Source organism: Anastrepha obliqua, chromosome 1, assembly GCF_027943255.1.
Source record: "Anastrepha obliqua isolate idAnaObli1 chromosome 1, idAnaObli1_1.0, whole genome shotgun sequence".
Classification (NCBI taxonomy): Eukaryota; Metazoa; Arthropoda; class Insecta; order Diptera; family Tephritidae; genus Anastrepha; species Anastrepha obliqua.
The window spans coordinates 2,571,134-2,593,421 of record NC_072892.1 but is presented as its reverse complement, the minus strand read 5'-3'; the positions used below and the strand labels follow the sequence as shown (position 1 = coordinate 2,593,421).

General features: G+C 38.6%; 1 protein-coding gene across 6 annotated transcripts in view; it reads right to left on the bottom strand.

Annotated features, from left to right (window-relative positions):
• Positions 1 to 1,122: 1,122 nt before the first annotated feature.
• LOC129246175 (45 kDa calcium-binding protein) overlaps positions 1,123 to 22,288 on the bottom strand; it is an 88,013-nt gene continuing 66,847 nt past the window's right edge. For 3 of the 6 annotated variants that reach the window (XM_054884761.1, XM_054884769.1, XM_054884778.1), the window contains exons 2-5: positions 20,448 to 22,089; positions 12,262 to 13,314; positions 3,370 to 4,054; positions 1,123 to 3,239 (exon numbers count right to left, since the gene is read on the bottom strand). In XM_054884761.1, coding sequence (XP_054740736.1) covers positions 3,165 to 3,239; positions 3,370 to 4,054; positions 12,262 to 12,914 — 1,413 coding nt within the window. In that variant the 5' untranslated portion in view covers positions 12,915 to 13,314; positions 20,448 to 22,089 and the 3' untranslated portion in view covers positions 1,123 to 3,164. The remainder of the gene's footprint in view (positions 3,240 to 3,369; positions 4,055 to 12,261; positions 13,315 to 20,447; positions 22,090 to 22,288) is intronic. The other 3 variants (XM_054884785.1, XM_054884794.1, XM_054884802.1) reach the window with 3 other exon arrangements.

Here is a 22,288-nt window from a genome sequence, read left to right as displayed (position 1 = left end):
CCGAAATTCTTAAACCTATACTTTGCCAAATTTCGAGATGATTCCACTACATCATCCGTAATTTTTTTATCACGAAGATATTTATTTTACTAAAAACTATACAATACTTTGCCGACAGCTCTGCATTCGTTTGAGTTTCAGTGTGGGGTTTTCTTCTTACAATGACTCAGTTTAGAAATAAATGAAAGTAACCAAAAATATAGCTGAGAGCGATTCCAAAATTGGCTTATGAAAATGCTTTTGAATGCTGATGAATAGCTCAGAGAGAAAAACGAACCAAGGATAGCGGTAACTGAGCTCCCACTTTTGCTCGTAGGTTTGTTAGCGCACAGCCATGTGCTACAGCTGAACACCATTTGATATATTTGTTGAGCCTTATTGCTCGGAGACTTTTGGAAAGAGTTGCTCTTACTGCGAGGAGCTTCTTGATGCGAGACGTTTGTGCATGCCTGCAGTATACACGTAGTGCACGCTTTCCATTTATCCAAGCCCTTTGAGAGATGCAGGGATCTGCACGGCAAAAGTAATTAACAAAAACGCAGGTTCTTGCATCCTTACAGGCGTGAAGGAAATTAAAAGCAATTCGCTTAAATAAGAGGAATAAACGTTGGGATACGTGTATGAATAATTAAACCTTTTTTGCTTCATTTGCCAATTATGCGTACTTTTTGAAAGGAGATATTAATATTTATTTGCATAAATACAATAATTGAAACGCTTCTCTCTAGAACAGTGGTCGGCCATGCACAAGGCACATTCATTAAAGGTGGTATCACTACCAAAGTATTGGCAAAGTAGAAAACAAGTAATGAATTCGCATTGTTTCATGCTATACTGACAGCCACATGGACACGGCGAAAGAAAAAAACAATCAGATGATTTGCCAGTACCACCTTGAATAGATTCGCCTTGGCCATGCACAATATGAAGAAGTTGAAGGGTTGTGACAAGAAATTGGAAAAACAGATTAACTTGTTAATGTTATACATTTTGTTTATAATGAACAAATTATAATATTGAATTTTATTAAGTTAAAAACTCCTTTATTTAAAATAAAATATTCTTTACAATTGCAACTAAGTTCGAAGAACTTAAGTTTAATTTTATACTTATCGAGTATTATTCAGAATTGCAAATAAAAAAATGTATAACAAAATTGTCGCTCAATAATATTTTAGTTTACAATTATCTGCCAATTTTATTGAACTAATTTCTTAAAGCATAATATCACTAATAATGCCACATTTCTTGTAATATTTTTAATTTAGTAAAACTAGGTTAGCAAGAAAGTACTTTCTGGTTCGAAAAATACATAGCGAAAGATTTTTTTCAAGGCGCAACCATAAAATGCTTTTGAAGTTTTGGTATTTTGAATGTCAAAATTTCAATCAGAATGTGGATCTTCTTCATGGCAGAAATACACTCGGAGATGTCCGCAGTTGAGGATTTTCGAAGCCAAGATGAAGTCAGATTATCAGCGGGAGTCCGATTATGGGACCAAGAATATGGACAAAGCTATACAAATGGATGAAAAATTTGCGAGGGGATGGAAACAGGTACGTATGGCTACAGTGCTAAGCTCTCCTTTGGGAAGGACGTGTTGGCCCTTTTTGATTCCAGCTAAGACTCTAGAAATCTCAACCTGCGCCATTACAAACCCAGAAAGCCGATGATAAAATACACCTTTTCTAAATATCCGGTCTACACTGGTTGTAGATATATCTTTTTTAGGAAAAGTGTAGCTGATTCTATGAATTTATAGATGCGGCTACCAATTAGAGATGATGCTTTGAAAGTTGGAAGACATGGAATTTGATGTCGGGCTAAACAAATTTCCAAGACTGCAGCACTCCCTGTTTACGTTAATGCCAATATCTTATATTACCTTATCTACTTTCTGTAACCCCTTGTTATACACACATTTCACGGTGTCACCAAAGCATCAATCTGCTGATGAAATTCACCAGGTGCGTAATGTTTAACCCTGCTCTAACCGCAGGTGTGATGACTCCACCTCGTCCTACAAACAGTGTACCTGTATGCCCAGGGAATCCCAAGGCTTGCCGAATGGGCACCCTCCAAATTTGAGAGCTGCGACTTTGTTAGCCTCAGAATTTCCCTCGATCTAACCGTGACCAGAAGGATCTCGAGACTTTGCATGTCTGCGCACTAAGCCAGCGCTCACTGAGTAGACGTGAGGTTCCTCTTTCCAAGTGCAGACCACAGGTTCTCAAGGGAACCCCAATCCACTCATTTTGCGATGGAACCATTTCTAGGGTCCTCTGTCTAGCCAGTTTATCAGTGACCGAAACCCAAAAGAGTATAATTCCAATATTCCACGACTTATTCCGAACGCATAAGTAGTAAATTTCTATTTACTATTTTAGCCATTATATTTGTGATCCTGACCTGGACTCATCAGCTTACTGTTTATTCCGAAGTTTGCAAAACTCTTTGAGTGGCAGAGCTTTCGAATGATGAGAAACTGGTACCGAACTTAGTTCAGTTTTTTCTGCTGAAGACTCAGATTACTAACAACGCGGAAACTTTGATTTATCACAAGCATGACAAATATTCAACGCAGCAAATGGTGAATACGAAATTCGTTTTTTTATAAAATAATCCGTTTTATTTGACACTATAAACCCGAAATTACTTTCTTACCAACCCAATTTTTCCTTACAGAACAGTACACATTTTTTATACAAAACAAATGGTTTTTAATAAAACTATTATAATAACAAGATTTATTTAAACTTTTCCTATAATTTCATTTCGTTTTTTTAATATTAATTTGAGTATTTTTTCTTATTTGTGGTGCTAATGAATTTCAATTAAATTTTGGGTTTCTTCTTTGAAGCGACCACAAATTAAATTTTCAGTGTTTTTTGTTCTCCTTAAATAATCCATAGATAAAAATATACATTAAAAGCTAAAATTCATGATTAAGAAAAAAAAAAAAAATTAATCGACACTTTTTCATCTACAAGTAAATACTGTGCAATATACGAGTATAGTGCTTTTCGATTGCTACGAATTGACTTCTGTGAAAATCATTTGTGTTGTTGTATTGCAGTGTTGTATTTTCTTTACGCTCAGTTCTACGCTATGATCGCCTTTTTATAAATACAAATACTTATACAGTTTATGTATGTGTGGTGCACTTAGAATTCCGTATGAAAACTGTTAGCCGCGTCCATCATTTTGGATGTGAGGAAAATCTCCGCATTCTCAGTCAACTGAAAAAACAAAGAGCAATTAATTACAAAAACAAAAAATACAACAATAACTGAGAGAGTGATATGAAATCAACTTAACACTGAATCTTTTTTTCTCTTCTCAAACAAAACATCTCCCCAGCTCACTCACCTCATTCAAAGTCAGTCGCCCGTCCTTATTCTCATCACACAAACTGAAGAGTGTCGCTGCCTCTTGTAGCGCATAACGCGGCGTCTTCGGATTCACATAGTTGAGCAGCTCCTCTCTATCTGCCTTACCGTCGTTATTCTTATCAATGATGCGTTTAAACTCCTCTCTCCTCTCCACCACCGTCTGTGAGATAAGCGACTTTCTGCGCAAATCCTCATCATCGTCTACATTTACTTCGGAGAACTCCTCGATCGTCAGCTGATCATCACCATCCTGATCGAATTGTCGCAATAAATCATCAACTAATTCGAGTAAATTTGATATACTCGATTCGGGATGTCGAAACGAGAGATATTCATCGATCGTCAAGCTGAAGAGATCGGTGCGCGCCGCTTCCGACCAACGCGCTTTATCGCGCATCATATCTTCGCGCGCTTTCCTATTCAATGCAGTGTGTTTGATTTCATTGTGCTCATCGATGTCTGCGTCGGTCATGCCGTGCTCTTTGAGAAAGAAATGGTGGTACTCCTCCCAAGTTATTAATCCGTCTGCGGGCGCTATGTCTACGCGCTGAAATTCGCGTGGGTTATTCTGTATTGCCTCCTCAATGTGATCGATGATCCTTTGATTGATGTAGACGGCGAGTTCTTGTATTGACAGCTCAGAGTTGTGATCGCGGTCGGCACTAAGAGTAGAGGAGAAATAACGAACATTTAGGGGGGTTATTTTAATTTATTTAAGAAATGAGGTTGGATGTGTACGACTTCTTAGTACTTTATAACAACTGTAACGAGTTGCCAGTCACATAAATAAGAACATACACGAGAGAGAGAGGGTCAAAGTAACAGTGAGGTAACAGTTTAATCACAGTCATATTCATTGCACAGAATTAAATCAATCGCGTATTACCCTTTTATAATTACACCTACCTGCGGCCACTGCAGCCGAATGGTTGGTGCGTGACTACCGCGCGTAAATTCGAGTCTCCGTGCATGAAAAATCGAATAATAGAAAAGTTTAGCGATCGCATCACGGCAGGCAATGGCATACCTCGAAGTGTATTTCTGACATGAAAATGCTGCTCATAAAAATCATTTGCCATTTGGGGTCGGCTTAAAACTTTAGGTTCTTCCATTTGTAGAATAACGTCAAGACGCACACCCCAAACGGGAGGAGGTGCTCGGCCAAACAGAAGTGAACGCGCGAATTATTTATTTATTTATTTATTTTAGTTATTCCCACCCATCACTGCATCGAAAGATTCAGAAATTGAATTCCAGAGCCTCACATCACTCATAAAAACATTCTTGACGAGGACAAGTAGGAATATTTGTGGAAAATCAGACTTTAATCCCTATTAGATCTAACCAATCCTGATTTTTCGTAAAAGAAGGCAAGGACATATCCTTGCGGTACACCGGAGCCCTAAAAACGAGACGTGCAGGAGCTAGTCTTGCATAAATGTACCTTTTGAGTTCCTCTTTTAAGAAATCTAATCATAAGGTTGACAGAGCTATCAGAAAATCCAAAAAAGTGTTTAAGCTGTTTGCAACAAAAGTCGTGGTTTACCGAATCAAATAATCTACAGAAATCCAACAGCCAAAGGAGGAATATGTATGCCACAATTGTCAAGACGTCAAGTACTTTTAACATAGTCGTAGAGCAGCAATGCTTAGGTCTAAACCCTGTTATAAGAATAATAAATTATTTCCTGAACAAATGGTGAAATTTGCCTTGTCATCTGTGATTCGCTTACCTTGGAACTTTTCTGGAACTGGGAAATGCAGTTGAAGTGCTGAGGAATTATTATTTTTATTTAATTATGCTCGTTCACTTGCTGAAGTTGCCATAATCGGCAAAATTGTGTTTAGGTCTCGATTGCCCAAATAAAATTTGTCTACACCGCGGCAGTTAAATAAACTGTTTAAAGTTACAATATAAAATTTTTAATTTAAATATCTTTTTTTTAATAAATCTATTTTGATATTAAAGCTCATTTAAAAACCTTTCATCTGATATCTATATTAATCTATTAAATTCAAGTAAAATGTGTGTAAACTTTTTGGTTTTAAGATATAAACCATGTAGTAGCACTAAATAAAAATATTTTTTTATTAGAGCTTGTTTAAGCACTTTTCATCTGATGTTTATGTTTTAATATTCAAGTAAAATGTATCTCAGGTTACAGTTCTTAAATAAAAACCATGTGGCAACTCCAAATAAAAATATTTTCTTATTAAAGCTTGTTTAAACATTTTTAATCTGATATTTGTAATTTAATATTCAAGTAAAATGTGTCATAAGTTGCTGATTTTAAGAATAAAAATCATGTGGCAACACCTAATGAAAATAGCTTTTTATTAACGCTTGTTTAAAAATCTTCCTCTTGATATCTATTTTCCATATATCTTAATATGATATTTAAGTGAAATTTGGGATAATTTGCAAATTTTGCAATAAAATTCAGTTGGTAACGCTATTAAAAACATTTGTTTTTGGAACTGGACTTTTATTAATAATTGCTTTGATACCAATGCTGTAATACTTATGTTTATTTTTTATTAAATTACTTTTTACAATTTTAAATAGGTGGCAGCACGCTGCGAAATTCAGTGTATAAACAATTTTTAAGTCGAGGTACTCGTAATACGTTTTTTTATATTTGGAGATCCAAGGACTGAATTTTTAAATGTAAATATTTATTAAAAAGATCGATCTTCACTTATATATCGAGGGCTGAGTGGAAGATTGACTTATTTCGGCAGCCTATTCGAAAACACTCTATATTAGAAAATGGTCCAAGAACGCTCTATTTCAGAATTTAGTTGAAGACGGGCCTATCTCCAACCAATAAAATTCTTCCACTCTGCCAACGATATACGAAACGCGTATCCCGCGCCTTTTCCCTTACTTTTATTCTTTTTTGATAATAAGTACTAAGTACTTCAATTTAAACTGTTAATTGGGCTAGAGATACTCTTGTTTCCAAAGGTACTTTCCAAAAATTTAAGCTGACGTTGTACAGTCGCTTTAAAAATTGCAAATTTTCCATTCAATTAACGCAAAGTACCGTTTAAAACTTTTTAACTTGCCCACTAAAACACATTTAAAGCTCTGCTCTGCTGCTTACGAGTTCCTTCGGAAAACTTCATTCAACCGAAACTAACCTACAACTATGTAAGTATGTATGCCCCCACTATATATATAATATATATGCACATACATAGGCAACTATTTTCAAGCGCAAATCTTTAAGATTATCACAACTTTTTGGTAAAGAGCTCATTTCCCTCCCACACATTTCGTAACTTGGTATATTTCTACAAACATACATACCTACATACATACAGAGGGCATAGGTGTATATGTATCGGATTTATACAAGTATATTTACATACATAGGTACGGGTATGTATGTATTTGTGTGTATATGTAAATGCATGCATTGAGCAAAAATTGTAGAAAATAGAAACTTTTCATTTGCTTTTTAATGGTATCAAGACCATTGTTGTTGCTACTTTTTGCTCATTCATTTCTAACCCTGAGGTGTTGTGGGCAGGTTCTGCTCCAAATTCAGGCGCATAAAACGTTGTAAATTTACATTTTAAACGTCGCAGTGCAGAGTGGACCCGAGTAAATATAAGCAAAGCAAAAGTTTATTGCAATATAAATACATACAGATGTACTCGTATATATCAACGGGCATCACTGTGCTGAAGTGAACTAGTTAAAATGTGAAGCTTAGTGAAGAGATTTGCAGGATTCTCCTTTCATTAATTTTACGGCCAGGGCTTTGGAAGGCCAGGGCTTTGGAAGGTCGCTCGTTTAAGTAATCTGGACCACTGCGCTATTGCGACGGTTAGCATTATCTGATTATGTTTAGAACGAAACTGTATATTTTGTGGTAAATTGGTTTAAATGCCGGCCGCCTATACCATTGATAGACGTCACATCCATGAATCGGGTACACCTGATATGTCTAATTGGTCACTGTGAATACATAAGGCGAAACTATTAAAACTGTCTTAATAAGGAGGCCCTATATTATATTACTAAAATAATACCTAAGGTAGCAGTTAAATTTACGTTTATCTGCAATTTCCTATAACACAATTTAAGGGATTTTTCTAATAGCTGTAGCCCTTCGGCAGGTAATGACAAACCTACGAGTGTATTTCTGTCATCAAAAGGCTCCTCATAAAATAACCAATCTGCCGTTTGGAGCGCCCTCCATTTGTGGAACAACATCAAGACGTACATCACAAATAGGAAGAGGAGCCCAGCCAAACGCTCAACAAATGAAGTATGTGCCAATAATTATACGGGGTAGTCCTACAAACATAAGGAATTTAATTTAATTTAGCTATAAATAAAAGAGGCATAAAAAGTTATCAATTAATTTCTTCAAGCTCAGTTTCATTGAAATGACCGTTTCGGCTGAGTATTCGGTTGTCGTTGCCCGATATTCGTTTTCAAATTCTCTCACTTTGTTCAAGCGTAAACTATCCATCTCGGCTCTTACTCCAGCTACCAAAGCCAAAAAAATTGAAAATTCAAAATTCATACGCTCAACTGACTACCCTGTATGCATACCCTCATATGCAAATGTAGCGGAAGTAAAATTTGATTGATTTTTCTGTTGCAATAAATACTCTCTAAACTGGTGGTGATAGCAGAGAAAGAGGAAGTCCTCCTCTGTGTTGGAAAGATCAGGTGGAAAAGGACTTGGCTTCACTTGGTATTTCTAATGGGCGCCGGTTAGCACGAGGAGAAATGACTGGCGCATTTTATTAACTCGGCCAAAATCGCGTAACCGGTTATCCCACCAATAAAGAAGCAGAGGAATCCAGGAATACCATCTTGGTTAAAAGGTTCCCCGAAAAACCGCCAGGTGTTGTTTATTTGTTAGGTGACACATCTTTGTGTGATCATTGTAAGAGTTACGCCGCCTCGAGTAAATTTATCTCTTTTAAAGAAGAGTTTTAAAAATTGATTTGAATTCGAACCAACATCTTTGTATTAAACTTTGCGTTCAAAATGTGAAGCAATTCGCCAAAAATGAAAGAATTTGAGGGGATTCTGCTCTATGATAACGTACCGTCGCACAGTGCCATTATTTTCCGTGGATTTTTTACCAACAACGACACGAGACTTTCCTACCGTCATCGAATTCACCTGATATGATCGCCTGCGATTTTTTTCTGTTTGATCGAGTCAAAAAATCGCTCGTTTTAACAGCTGAGAGGAAATAATGGAAAGATCAAAAACGACTCTGTTGGCTATACCTAAAATAGAGTTTCAGAAATGTTTCGAGTGCTGCATGGAACGATGGCATAAGTGCATTGCAATTGATGGGGAGTACTTTGAAGCCAACTCGTTTTTGGAACTGCATGATTAAGACTTTGAGCGCCACCTTCAATATCTTTGAATCGAAAAGTGTCAACAATTTACCGCAAAAAGTAGCCAAAAAATTATTAAATTTTTTAAGCCACACAGGTGAGGATTTGACGCTTTTTCTCTGTCTAAAAATATTAAGGCGAATCTATTAAAATCGGTAAACCTACTGTTTTGTTCGTTTTCTTTCGCATGCCCATCTGGATATCAGCATAAAATAAAATGACTAAAAGCGTCTCCATTCGCACTATCGTCGTATGTTTCTAGTTTCAACTTCAGGCTGGCTGCGCAACATAGTTCGCCCTTTTCTTTTTCTTTTCTATTTTTTCTACTTTTCCGATAACAACAATCATGGACTTTTTTCATAAAAAATGGATACCGCGCCATTTAATTTTTCTTCGTTCTTATTTTGTATTATTATTTTGTACATTGCATGACGTCGATATCTGAGCCAATGAAAATTTCAAGTATCTACCATCTCATCAGAAAGTTAATTCAACAATGATTGCAGAACTAAGAAAAAATAAAACAAACCAGATAATGCAAAATGTGCATCGAACAAGAAAGTCAGTAAAAAGCGGTCGAATAAAAACTTTAGAAAAATTTTAGCTTACTTAATTTCTCTACAAGGATGTATTTTTAAGTGTAATGAAGCATTCGGATGCAGAAAAAGTAATACATATGTAAATAATTTCTGTTTATCCGCATAATCTACCGAAATACTGCGCCAAAATACTGCCAGAGGCGCATGTGGCAGGTGGCACATGAAAAATTATAAATACATGCTTTTCCCTTCGTATTCTTTTATTCACATTTTTAATAGCTTTTCCACCGCTCTCACACGCTATGAATGCTCAAATTGTAGAATTTGAACATGAATATTTTTAAATGTATGAAGCCCCACAGTACCTCCGCTAGGGTGCGGTTTTTGTGGAATAAATTAAAATTTTATTCCGTTTAGGATTTATTCAGCAGCAGAAGTAACAAGAAGGGAGGTCGGATGACGGTCGGACGAGTGCCACTGATGCTGTTGATTGTTCACGCAAAGCGAAAAATATAGAAAAGCCGAAAACCAAAAAGCAAATGCCAAATGGCAACAGCAAAGAAAGAAGAAAGGAAATGTTGAAAATGTGGTTGTGACGCGCAAATAATACTTTTGATAAGTAGGAATGCGGGACACTCATACGCCGTGTACGCTGAAAAGGAGCAAATGAAAATGCCAGCAAATATTCACACCACATGCACATACACACACGCGCATCCTCATGCAATTTTAGCTTTCATATATTTTTTGTGTAGCGGCTTTATTTACTTGCGCAATCACATTGTGTGCGTGTGTGAGTGTGCCCGTGAGAGAGTAAGTGCAAAAACGACATAATAATTATGTGCTCACACCCGCAGCGCCAAGCCGCAACACTCGATCACCCCCGTTGACACCGCCCGCTGTTTGCATAAGCGACTAAGTAATGCCAGTTGAGTGCAAGCTTGTTTGTGTGCCTGTGTAAAATGCAAAATCGTTTTGGGTACTTGTGTGCAACCGCAGATTGTAATACAGCAAAAAAACAGCAACAACAAAAAAACTGAAATAAGCGACTATCGGGAATACTCGCACTAACATCCACATGCATTCGTCATAACTCAAACCAATGGATGGGCTTGGGAATTTGAGTTCATCGATTTCAACTTGTCTTTGGCGATTTTGTAACCCTGAACAAAAGTAGTTCATATCGTTTGCTGCCCCCTAGCGTAATTTTTTCTGCAATACGATATTTGATGAAAGGATTAAAAAGCGAAATCCTATGGCTGAGTATTGGAGGCACATTCTGTGCAGAAGTCGATGGTTGGTGTTAGTACGGAATTAAAATATGAGGTTTAAACAATGGTGAGGATATCGTGAAAGTCCCAAAGACCGCAAAGCTTGGTCATATTACGCACATAATTGACGATCGCTCTCAGAAATCAATCGTATCAAACCAGCCCGTAGCACCTAAAGCCCGAAGGCGTCCAAGACTAAAATTCTTAGACACTGGGTGTTAGAAACTGGAGAACGGTTACCGAAGATCGAGATGCATGGAAATGAACTGTGAACGAATCTAAACCTCCCACCGTGCTGTAAAGCTGTCCGATGATGATGATGACCCCAATATAAAGGGGCTCTCAGTTTTTCCTTCATTTGAGATGGTTTGAGATTTTTACCTTTGGTAGGATTACCGAGATTTAACCGTTTTGCTCAAGATATTAAATGTAATCGAGTGAAATTTTTTACCTCGAAAGTATGGGACTTTGAGAGTACTTCTACGCGCACCAGTTCCACGCCAACCTAATCCCGTGTTCCAGAAAGCTTTTCGTCATCCTGATACTCGTAGCTTCTTAATAACCTCGTAATTGATTTGGAAGTACCTCTCCGAGTTTGATACCAAACGAGACAGACAGGCTGACTCGCTGTCGCTGTCCAACCTGATGTTGGAGAGATCGTGTGAGCCGCAAAACTTAATCACTGAGGCTCGATTTTTTATAAGAGCGTACAATTGTTGACGTATGCCGAATATATTGATATTGTCGCCTTAACAACCGCGCTTTTAGTTCTGCCTTTTCCTAACTAGATAAAGAAGTAAAGCGAATGGGTTTGGAGGTGAACGAGGACCAAACGAAGAACCTCCTGTCGTCGAACAAACAGTCGGCGCACTCGCGTATCGGCACTCACGCCACTATTGAGAGTTATGATTTCAAGGTTGTAAGATACTTTTTTATACCTGGGAACCAGGATTAACACCGATAATAATGTCAGTCTTGAAATCCAACGAAGAATCTCTCTCGCTAACAAATGGCTAATTTGGACTAAGTAGACAACTGAGTAGTAAAGTCCTCTCTCGAAAAACAAAAGTAACACTCTACAAGGCTCTCATCATGCCTGTCCTAAAGTATGGAGTAGAAGCGTGGCCGATGACAAGCGACGCTTGGAGTGCTTGAGAGAAAGATTCTGCGGAAGTTTTTTAGACCTTTGCAAGTTGGCAACGGCCGAAGATCGTTCGAGTGGACATAAACGCTCGGATTCTGAAATTATTCGATGCGTTACCAGCTGGTGTTAGCAGAGGAAGAGGAAGACCTCCTCTGCGTGGGAAATATCAGGTGGAGAAGGATTTAGCATCACTTGGTGTGTTCAACTGGCACCGGCTGGCCCAAGAAAGAAAATATTGCTTTTGTTAAATTCGGTCAAAATCGAATAAGCAGTTATCGCGCCAATTAAGAAGAAGAATTTATTGTCTTCCACTGCAAAATACTGTATGGCAATTTGCCCGGATTTGGCGACATTAGACCTAAATATATTAATGATAGCGTTTAATTACCACTAATAATTTTTTCCCCTCTCTGCTCGCTGCTCTCATTTGCTTTTGTGAAGCAGATAAAGAAAACAATTAATTAAAACAAAATTCTATTCATTAGTCCGCTTCGGTATTCTTGTGTGCAGGGATGGGTCACCCACAAGGCGATACTCACCGTTTGAATGCCTTCTCGAGAATTTGTTTCTCGTTTACGGAGCTCGCTGCTAAAATAACAGTTTCCGGTTCGCTAGATTTGCCGTCTCGCTGCCGCGTGCCACTTCGATCCACAGCGACAGCTGCGCTGTTACTCACAACGGTACCAACACCACCTGCCCCTGCATTGTCGTCGCCTTCGTCGTTTTGTTGCCGGAATGTTGTAGCCGGCACGGCTTCCGGCGGTGTATTCAGCACATTATTTCCGTTCGCTGCGCTCGACTGCTCCAGCATCACTAACGCCGCTGCTGCCATAGCCATCTTTTCCGACCTTGACTCTGAGTCCGTTGCCACCTTCCCCTCTTGACGATGCCGCAGCAACAGCATCTCTTTGGCTCGTTTGCTTTGCTGCTGCTGGTTTTCGTTTTCTACTTCTGCTTCCATTGGATACTTATATGAATATTCTTCTGTTTGTTGCTGTAGATGTTGTTCCGATGACTTGCCTCCCTGCAACGTGGTGCCGCTACTCCCCTCCGATTTGAGTGCATACTGCAATTTGTAGGTGGTGCTGTGCAATATCAGTCCAATGAAGAACATATAGAAGAGTATGGCACAAATGGTGGACCAGCGTAGCCAACGGAAAGTCTTGCTGAGTTTGCTGACAAGTGGTGACATGGTCGACTTAATGGCGTTGTTGTTGGAAGAGGACAATAGTCACCAGTATTGCCAGCCAGTTAGCTGTTGATGAGGTCGCAGCTGCGGTGGTGGGGTTTGTTGTTGTTTCTGTTGCTGTAGATACTTTATATTTTTGGTCTCTTTGTTTATAGTCAGTTTTTTTAATTTTCCAGGCGTGCAGTAGCACAGCTTGAGCGTTTTGTGTTTTTAATCGTTTTGTAGTATTGTTTTTGCTTTTTTTGTATCGCTTTTGATCGGTTTTTTACCATTGCGTCACTATTGTGGCCCGGCTGCACTTTTTGTTGGTGCTGGTAACACTGCCACTATTTTTCATATTTTTTGTCGAGTTTTTTTTTTCAGAAGTCTAGTGTTAGATTATGCGGGAGGCGCAAAAACGATGCTGTTTTGAGAAGAAAAGTGAGCCATAGAGCAGAATCATCATTAAAAAAACTATTGTAACAACAACAAAGCCGGCAAAAAATCACTGAATGTTGTCAGTCAAGCGACCTACGCGTATTGCAATTTTTCTTTTGTGTTATTGCAACAGTCATTTTTGGTATTTATTTTTGTAAATATAATATACATACAAGGGTCGCTATTTAAATTGTAAACTAATAGTAAAAACTTATGGGTTCATTAATTCGTCAGTTGTGTTGATCTTATAGACATAAGACAGATAAAAGTATGGCACTAAGGCAAGACCGGTGGTTTGGCGACGTCTCTATTTTGCATACCCTGAATAGTCACAAACAAGAAATGGACTACTCTATTCATAGACTCACCTTCGACAGACTCTTTAAGGCGGGCATACCGTCAAAAAGAGAGTGACCAAAACCAAGGTCATGGGAGAGGGGGGAATTAAATTTCTGAGCTAAACGATAGGTTGGCTATGTATTTTCGAAGGAATTACGGCCTATTAAATCAATGAATGCGGCTATACTAAGATCGAAGGTCGATCGAAGATCGATTAGCTAGTTAGGAAAAGTAATATACTACTTTTCAACTGCTTAGCGGTAGAAGGACCATTGGGAAAGCGAATAATTAAAAATAACTTTATCAAAGAGGCCAATTGTGGCCGCAAATATATACGAAAAAGGCAAAGAACTGCGTAGCTTTTCACGAGAGGATATCTCGAAGATCGTCTCTTGAAGCGGAACTAGGAGAATCGGTGCTCAGGAGATTGGTAAGTAGAGGTACACCGCAAGGTGGAGTCCTCTCACCGTTTCTATGGAACGCAGTTGTAAATAAACTTCTGTTAATACTGGAATCGGTAGGCTGTAAGGTGATAGCTTACGCCGATGATGTTGTCATTGCTGTCTCTGGTAAATTTGTATCTACATTAAGAGACCTATTACAAAATGCTCTAGAAATACTTTCTAGGTGGACAGGAAAGTGTGGTCTAGGAGTCAACCCAGACAAAACACAACTTATATTGTTCACTAGGAAACACAAAATCCCTCAACTAAGTCCAATTATGCTCAAGGGGGAAGCTCTTGTGATTTCGGAAGAAACCAAGTACTTGGGACTAATCATAGATAGGAAACTGACTTGGAAGTCAAACATCTTAGAAAGAGTCTGGAAAGCGAACCTAGCTTTTTATGTCTGTAAGAGAGCTTTAGGTAAGACCTGGGGAATTAAACCTAAGGCTGCTCATTGGCTTTACACTGCTGTCGTCAGACCCTTTCTTCTATATGGAAATGTTGTCTGGTGGTGTGCTATGCAGAATAAAACCTATTCTAATTTATTAAATAAGGTGCAGAGATCAGCGGAATTAGCAATATGTGGCGTCATGAAAACCACGCCATCCATGGCTTTGGATATCATACTACATCTGCCACCCCTAGATCTCTTCTGCAAACACTTAGCGGCCTGCTCCGCTGTAAGGCTCAAAGCGAGCTCACAATGGAAGACTGTCGGACAGGGACATTCAACCATCTTAGATTCCTACACGGATATACCCAGTGACTGCGATTATCATCCTCCCATTCTCTGCTTCGAAAGGAATTTCCTAATGAAAATCCCTTCTAGACTGGAATGGTCTGAAGAAGATCCAACACCCAACACACCCGTTAAGATCTACACGGACGGGTCTAAAATGGATACCGGTGTAGGATCAGGGTTATTTTGCGAAGAGCTTTCTATTAGTAAATCCTTTAAACTACCGGATCACTGTAGTGTTTTTCAAGCGGAAATAAACGCTATTCATGAAGCCTTAAAATGGCTAAAGATAAACAGAATATCATCAACGGATATCTGCATTCTATCAGACAGCCAAGCTGCCCTACGAGCCCTGGATGCATTCCAAACAACATCAAGGAGTGTCTTACGTTGTCGCCAATCTCTAAATGAGATGGCCAAACAATATCGTATAATCTTGTGCTGGGTTCCAGGCCACAGAGATATACCAGGGAACTGTAGGGCAGACCAACTTGCAAGAGAAGGTACCTGTTTGCCAGACATAAGTAATTTTATGGAGATACCTCTCGCAACTTGTAAGCTTCTCATTACGGACGCATTAATCAGGTCTACAAATCAGAGATGGATTAGCGTTAACACCTATGAAATTGCTAGGCAAACATGGCCAAGGCTAAACGTCTGTCCAAGAGCATTATAAAACTGAATAGACTTCAAATCAGGATCTTAGTAGGGGCCCTCACAGGACATTGTCTCATAGGAAATCATGCAAAGAGATTAGGCGTTTACACGCAAGATTTCTGTCGTAGCTGCAGAAATGAGGAGGAGTTGGAAACAATTCAACACCTTTTTTGCACATGCCCAGCTCTAGCCAGAAGCAGGAACCGATTTTTAAAATCCTACTTCTTAACGAATATAGATAATCTATACATTTTAGGTATCAACAACCTTTTACGCTTTGCCAAAAGCTCAGGATGGTTTAACATGGAGAGGGAAATGTAGCTCAGCCCCCGCGGCTTCACAACGGACCCATTTCGTGGTCTAAGTGGCATCGTTGTCTCTATGTGCGATGCGGCTGCCAAACCTAACCTAACCTAAGCTTTCTTACCCTGTCCTCTACCCTGTCAGAGTTGGGATAAAGAAAATATTTCTTCGGGATTACAATTGTGCTCTGTGTGTGTGAGTCCGTCTAAACTAATCAGACGATTAAGCTATTTTTTGCAAACAACAATACAATGTTTCGTTCCCACGTCAGTCGTTTCTATGTTACCGGAACGCCCCGGATTTATAACCGGCCAAGGACTGTCACACCAGCAGCATTCCCCGTATATGTATGGGAACATGTTTATGTTCCGGCCTCGGTAGTCCGCGTAAGTGCACTAGCCTGCTATCCCAGAGGTAGTGCTTTCGAATCCCACTTAAAGCACGGTCCTCACACTTTTCCAAACTTACCTACTATCCTAGTTTCTACACAAAAAAGAAAAAAATAATAATTTTATTCCTCAACCCCAAAAACCTTATCCTCCCAACCCTTACTCCCGCACAAAAGTCAGCGCATTACTTGCCTTACTTTACAAAGAAAAAGACACTGTTACATATTGCATCAGCGGCACCAGCAAGAGGAAGCGGGCAATCGCGGTAATAGCGCAGACGCACCAAATTTAGCGTAGTCCTCAACCATCTGTGTGATCTTTCTGTCAGAAAAATGTGACACACAGATGGCGGTTCAAGCAGTGAGAAGGCGTTTTTCCTAAGCAACGGCAGGTGGGCATTCCCACTAGTTATGACTGGTAGCGGCAGGCTGAGTCTTGTCGGGACCCTATGCTCCCGAGTGGAGTGAACAAGGAAAAAAAAATGAAAAATGTTTATGTTGTTACAACACGCAACAACAGCATACAATATTTAATGTGTGCTGGTGGTATGCCTTCAATCTCACTATATTGTGCTTGGGTAAATAGTTTTTGCAACGCATTACGTTTCAACTCTCAATTACGTTTCTGGAACAACTAATTTTGGACCTCGATCGAGGATGTCCGCGATTAAACTTGTTTCGATAGCGTTTTAAGGTGCTCAAGTATAGGATATCATCATCAGAAGTGGAGGGAAGTTCATCCCTGCTCACTTGACAGGATAACACAAACTTTTTTAAGAATTCGTTTTATGCTTACCGCCGTTGCCGAATGGGTTGGTGCGTGACTACCATTCGAAGATGCACAAATTCATCAAATAAAAAAAAAGTTTTTTGAAATAGTGGTCGCCCTTCGAGTGTATTTCTGCCATGAAAAAGCTCCTCATTAAAAATATCTGCCGTTCGGAGTCGGCTTTAAACTGTAGGTCCCTTCATTTGCGAAACAACCTCAAGACGCACAACATAAATAGGAGTAAGAGCTCGCCCAAACACCTAACAAAAGTAAGCACGCCAATTATTTGTCTTATTTTTAGTTCTATGTTTTTGCTGGCACATAACTATCAAGTAACTCAACTTTCCAGTGGAAATATCAACGAACAGCTAACAAGACTTAGAGGTGCAAAGGGTCATATAATAAATGGTGCCCCTCGTAAGGAAAGTTGCTGTGTGGCTAAATTTTGTAGTCTCTGTTGTTTTTATAAATGTAGTTGTATTGAAGCTGAGTTTATGGTAGTCTTATTCCACATTTCCTGCTGCGCGCCTAGCAATTATTTCTGCTATGGCTGCAGTAGTTTATAATTTTTTTTTTTCGAAAATAGTATACAGTCCTCACAATAGTTTAAGCAACGGCTGCAACATTTTCTTGTTCATGTTTTGCTGTTTTTGAATGTGTATTTATAGTTTATACTGGACCTACTATGATACAATTTGAATTTTTGTTTTGTTGATATGTTGGCTTGTGTTTAGCAATTTTGTTTTTAATGGTGATTTATTATTTTATTATTTGCTGTTCTTTCTGAAAAACATTGTAGTTGTCACTTGCAATTTATTTGAAGGAAGGTAAGATGAGCGACAATAAACGTGACTGTAACAACTGTAGGGGTATCTCTCTTCTAAGCCCGACCAATTATTCATCAACATACTCGTCGACAGAATTGATCCGGTGGTAGAGGATATTCTAGGTGAGTATCAATGCGCAGTTAGAACCAATAGATCAACCAAGGATCAATGCTTTGAAATTTTTCGGTGAATATTCTAGGTTTGTCCGTGAAAAAAAATTATATTAGCTTAAAAGTTTTTAAGTAGTTGGGGGATGATTTCACCTCTTAAGGGGGCTGGAAATTTGGGTACTTGCCGGGATCTATTACCGTTGATTACATACATACATACATGCATACATAATTGGGGTTAGGTGTTTGGCTGAGCTCCTCCTCCTATTTGTGGCGTGCGTCTTCATGTTGTTCCACAAATGGAGGGACCTACAATTTTAAGCCGACTCCGAACGGCAGTTATTTTTTTATTTTGTTTTTTATGAGGAGCTTTTTATTGCAAAAATACACTCGGAGGGGCGATCTCTATTAGAAAAAATTTTTCCTTCATGGAGATTCGAACCTACGTTCTCCGAATGGTAGTCATGCATCTGGCTACGGCCGCCGCTGTTAATTAGAACTACAATAAAAATATACCAAACCGAATTTGAATAAATACATTTTTTTTATTTTTAATGTTTTTCGGAATTTTTCACAAAGATATCCCTATTCAAAGGAGTGATTTGATATAATAACAAAAATTTTAAATTCGCGCCTAGAAAATCTCTTTCAAAATCACTTACGAGTATTTTAAGAAAAAAATTATTAAAATCAGTCAATGATTGCCTGCTCTAAATATAAATGCGATAAATTCCTATTATTCCCCGCGAAGTTTATAATAACGCGAACGATAGTAAGAACTAACATCATTTGCGAATGATTTATGGATATCTGTAATTTAGCGAACTTTTGACTTCGATTATTTCCGATTAGTTGTAGAAGTTTTATAGTGACGAAATTTAGTGAAATAAGATTCAGCGACTTCATTGGATATGGAGTTAATGATTTGGGTCTGCGTCGTGTTGCTGCAAAGTTGTTCCCTAAGAAACTGAATTTTATGCAAAAAAGGGAGCGCGTTGATATCGCCAAATACATGATTTGCAAGGCTGCATCCGACTCAACATTCACGAAACACGTCATTATTGGAGACGAGTTGTGGGTTTATGAGTACGGCACGTAACCCAGACATCAGGCGAGTGAGTGGAGAGCTCCGAATGCATAATGTCCAAAAAAGCTACGACGTTTTCAGCCAAAAAAGACATTGATGCTCACGGTTTTTATGGATTACAACGATATCGCACACCACGATCTTTTTCCAGAAGGTAAGGCAGTTAATAAAAACTATTATTTAGGCATTATGAGAGGTTTATGCGAAGCAATTCGAATGAGAAGATAGGATTTGTGGGAAAATAATTCGTGGATTTTGCACCATGATAAGGTACCGTCACACAGTGCCATCATTATCCGTGAATTTTTGACCAAGCACGACATTCACCAGACATCGAGTTCATCTGATATGACTCCATGCGATGTTTTTCTGATTGACTGAGGCAACGGGGAGCGCGTCTTAGCAGCTCAAAGGAAGTAATGGATAAATCGAAGACGGCTATGATGACAATACCGAAAATAGAGTTCCAGAAATGTTTCAAGCGCTGGATCAAACGCTGACATAAGTGCGTTGCAGTTGATGGGAAGTACTTTGAAGGCGACAGTATCACTTTTTAATGAATATTTTCAAAGAACTTTTTCAAATCATTCGTATCGTCATCTGCTTGTGGTGGGAAAGGCTTCACTGGGTATTTCAAATTGACGCCGGGCAGCGCGAGATGGAAATGAGAGGTTTGTTGTATCGAGTCTTTTATTGAAAAACAATGGAAAAATTTCAATAAAACTCCGATCATGCCCGCTGAAAGTACCGCACAGTTTCAAGCTGACCGTTTGCGCAACGCCTTTACCTTCGTCTTCGGCTTCGCTTCCACTCTGTCTACAAACTTAGAATGTTATTATTATTACTCGTATTAGGCTACTGCGCACTGCGGTCAAAATAGATCTATTGCTGATGTGCCCTATATTTTAAAGATTTTTAAAAATTTTAACACATTCTGGGGATTATTGTTCCATAATTTATATGTGGGCACGACAGTACCACCATGGGTTTCTCCCTAGTGCAGGTCCTGAATTTTCAATGTCCATTTCACCGAATCGGCAGATTTTGTTTAAGTGGTACCTTAGGCTACAGTGGCCTGTGAAGTAACCAGTTAGAAGTCTTAAATCTACACTGCTGAGTGAAAGTAGCTTATCAGAAATTCCTAAGTCCGACGTTAGAAATTGTTTCCCTTGTCGCTTGCCGATAGAATTTCGCCAGTGACCAACGAACTTCTTTTCTTCCGACCTCAGTCCACAGCAAGCCATTTAACTTAGATTGTTACGGCGTTAAGTAGACGAAAAAAACTAAAAAGAGTTGCCACAAGTAGGAAAATTTGCCTCAATAATAAAATGTGCTACAGAGCAATACGCGAAAGGTTGCTTAAGTTATGGATATCGAAAGGAGATAAGTTGAACAATATAAAAAAAAAAATATGTCAAAACTGGGTTTTAAAATGCGCTCGTGTTTTTTATTACCAAACTTTCTTTATTTGTTGTGTTTGTGAATTTATGGTTGCACTTAAATCACTTTTACAGTTACAATTGCTACAATCTTGCTGCTTGACTGCACTTTAGTCTTTGCTGTTGTTGTTGTTTTGTTATCACTTCTTTTTAAGTACGCACTTTTAAAATACTTTGAGAGCTTTTCGCAAATTGCGCCAACATTTCCCCACCTTTCACATTAAAAACTCTCGCCTGGCTGTATTGCCCCTGGCGCTTGCCACATTTACACATACACAGATATATCTGCAATTGTATATAAACGCCAGCAACTTGTTTGCTGTTATTATTACTGTTGTTGCTGCTGCTGCCTCGCATTTAAATATGCGCCCACCAGCAACCCTTTACATCTGCTTCAACGACAATTGTCGCCGCAATTCACTTTCAATGACTTAAAACACAAAAATTTAGTAATTTACTCAAAATGCTTTATAATTGTGTCTGACGATGAGTTGTTGTTATTATTGTGGCTGCGGCTGCTGCTATACACGCCATTCATTCACATTCACTCACTCCCTCAGTGTAACTGACAGACTTAAGTTATACCGCGACATTTGTATGCGCCCGCACGCTGACTCGCTCGATGACTTACTGACTGACTTTTTGGTGTGTGTGAGAGTTGTTTTGTTGTTTGTTTTTGTTTTTGTTTTTTGTGGCCGACCTCAATGGCGTTTGAGATGGTTGCTGCTATTGAGTTTTTGCTACTGCTATTGCGCTTGTGTTTATTTGTTGTTGTTGCTGTGGTGCTTGTTGCTGCTGGTTTAACTCTTGCTTTTTAGCTTTTTTGGTGGTGTGGCTGCTTGTAAAAGTCTTTGTTTTTGTGGTGGCCACTGCTGCTGCTTATGGTTGTTGCTTTTGTTGTTGTCCTCACCACTCACCTCTCGCCTTATTGTTGCTGTTTTTTACATCACGGCTGCTGCCTCGCAGATTTACGTTTCATGTAATTCTTGTTTCTCAACATTGCTTGTTATTGTTGTTGGCTGCCTTGCGTTTGCTTGGCGCTTAGTTAACGCCACTATTATTATGATTATTGCTCTTATTGTTTTCTTGTTTTTCCGCTCAAGTTGGCCATCCACTTGGAAAACCAGTTTGTTGTCACTGTTCGCTCTTCGCCTTTGCTGCACTGCGCCATAGAAACTTTAATCCACAAAACCCCAAAGCAGACAAACACAAGTCCACCTCAACGCTCATTTTTAACTCGTACTCTGATACATCTTGCCCGCCACACAGCCACTCACCTCTTGCCCCTTCCCCAAACGTTTGCTTTTGCCGTTTATACACTTTCAATTTTGTTGCTCTCTTTTTACTGCTTTTGACTTAAAATAATTTAAATGTTTACTTTTTCTTTTGTCTTTCTTCTCTTAGTTTTTAGATTTGTATTGGTTTTGCTAAATGTTGACTTTTGTTTTTCGTTTGCTGTTTAAGTCAACTTTCGGTTTTTTCTACAAGTACGTTGTTATTTTTGTTATACACGCATTGTATTGTTGTTTTTGCATTATTCGCTACTTTTTTATCGTTGGTAAATGCTTTTGCTAGTTTTGAACTTTTTCCTTTGACCAAAAATGGCTTGTTTTGCAACTGGTTTTAATTGTGCCCTCAGCGCTTACAGTGGGACGAGCTGCAAATATAAGATAGAAAAATATATATATGTAGAAACATTTTATGCTAAGTACTCGTGTTTAAGTAATATCAATGCAAGATTGCAAGAATATAAATACATATATTAGCAGTATTTTTTATTTCCCAAAATGCTTTGCTTGATTTAATATAATAAAAGATGGAGTAGGTTTTTGATTAAATTACGTTTGGAAATAGCT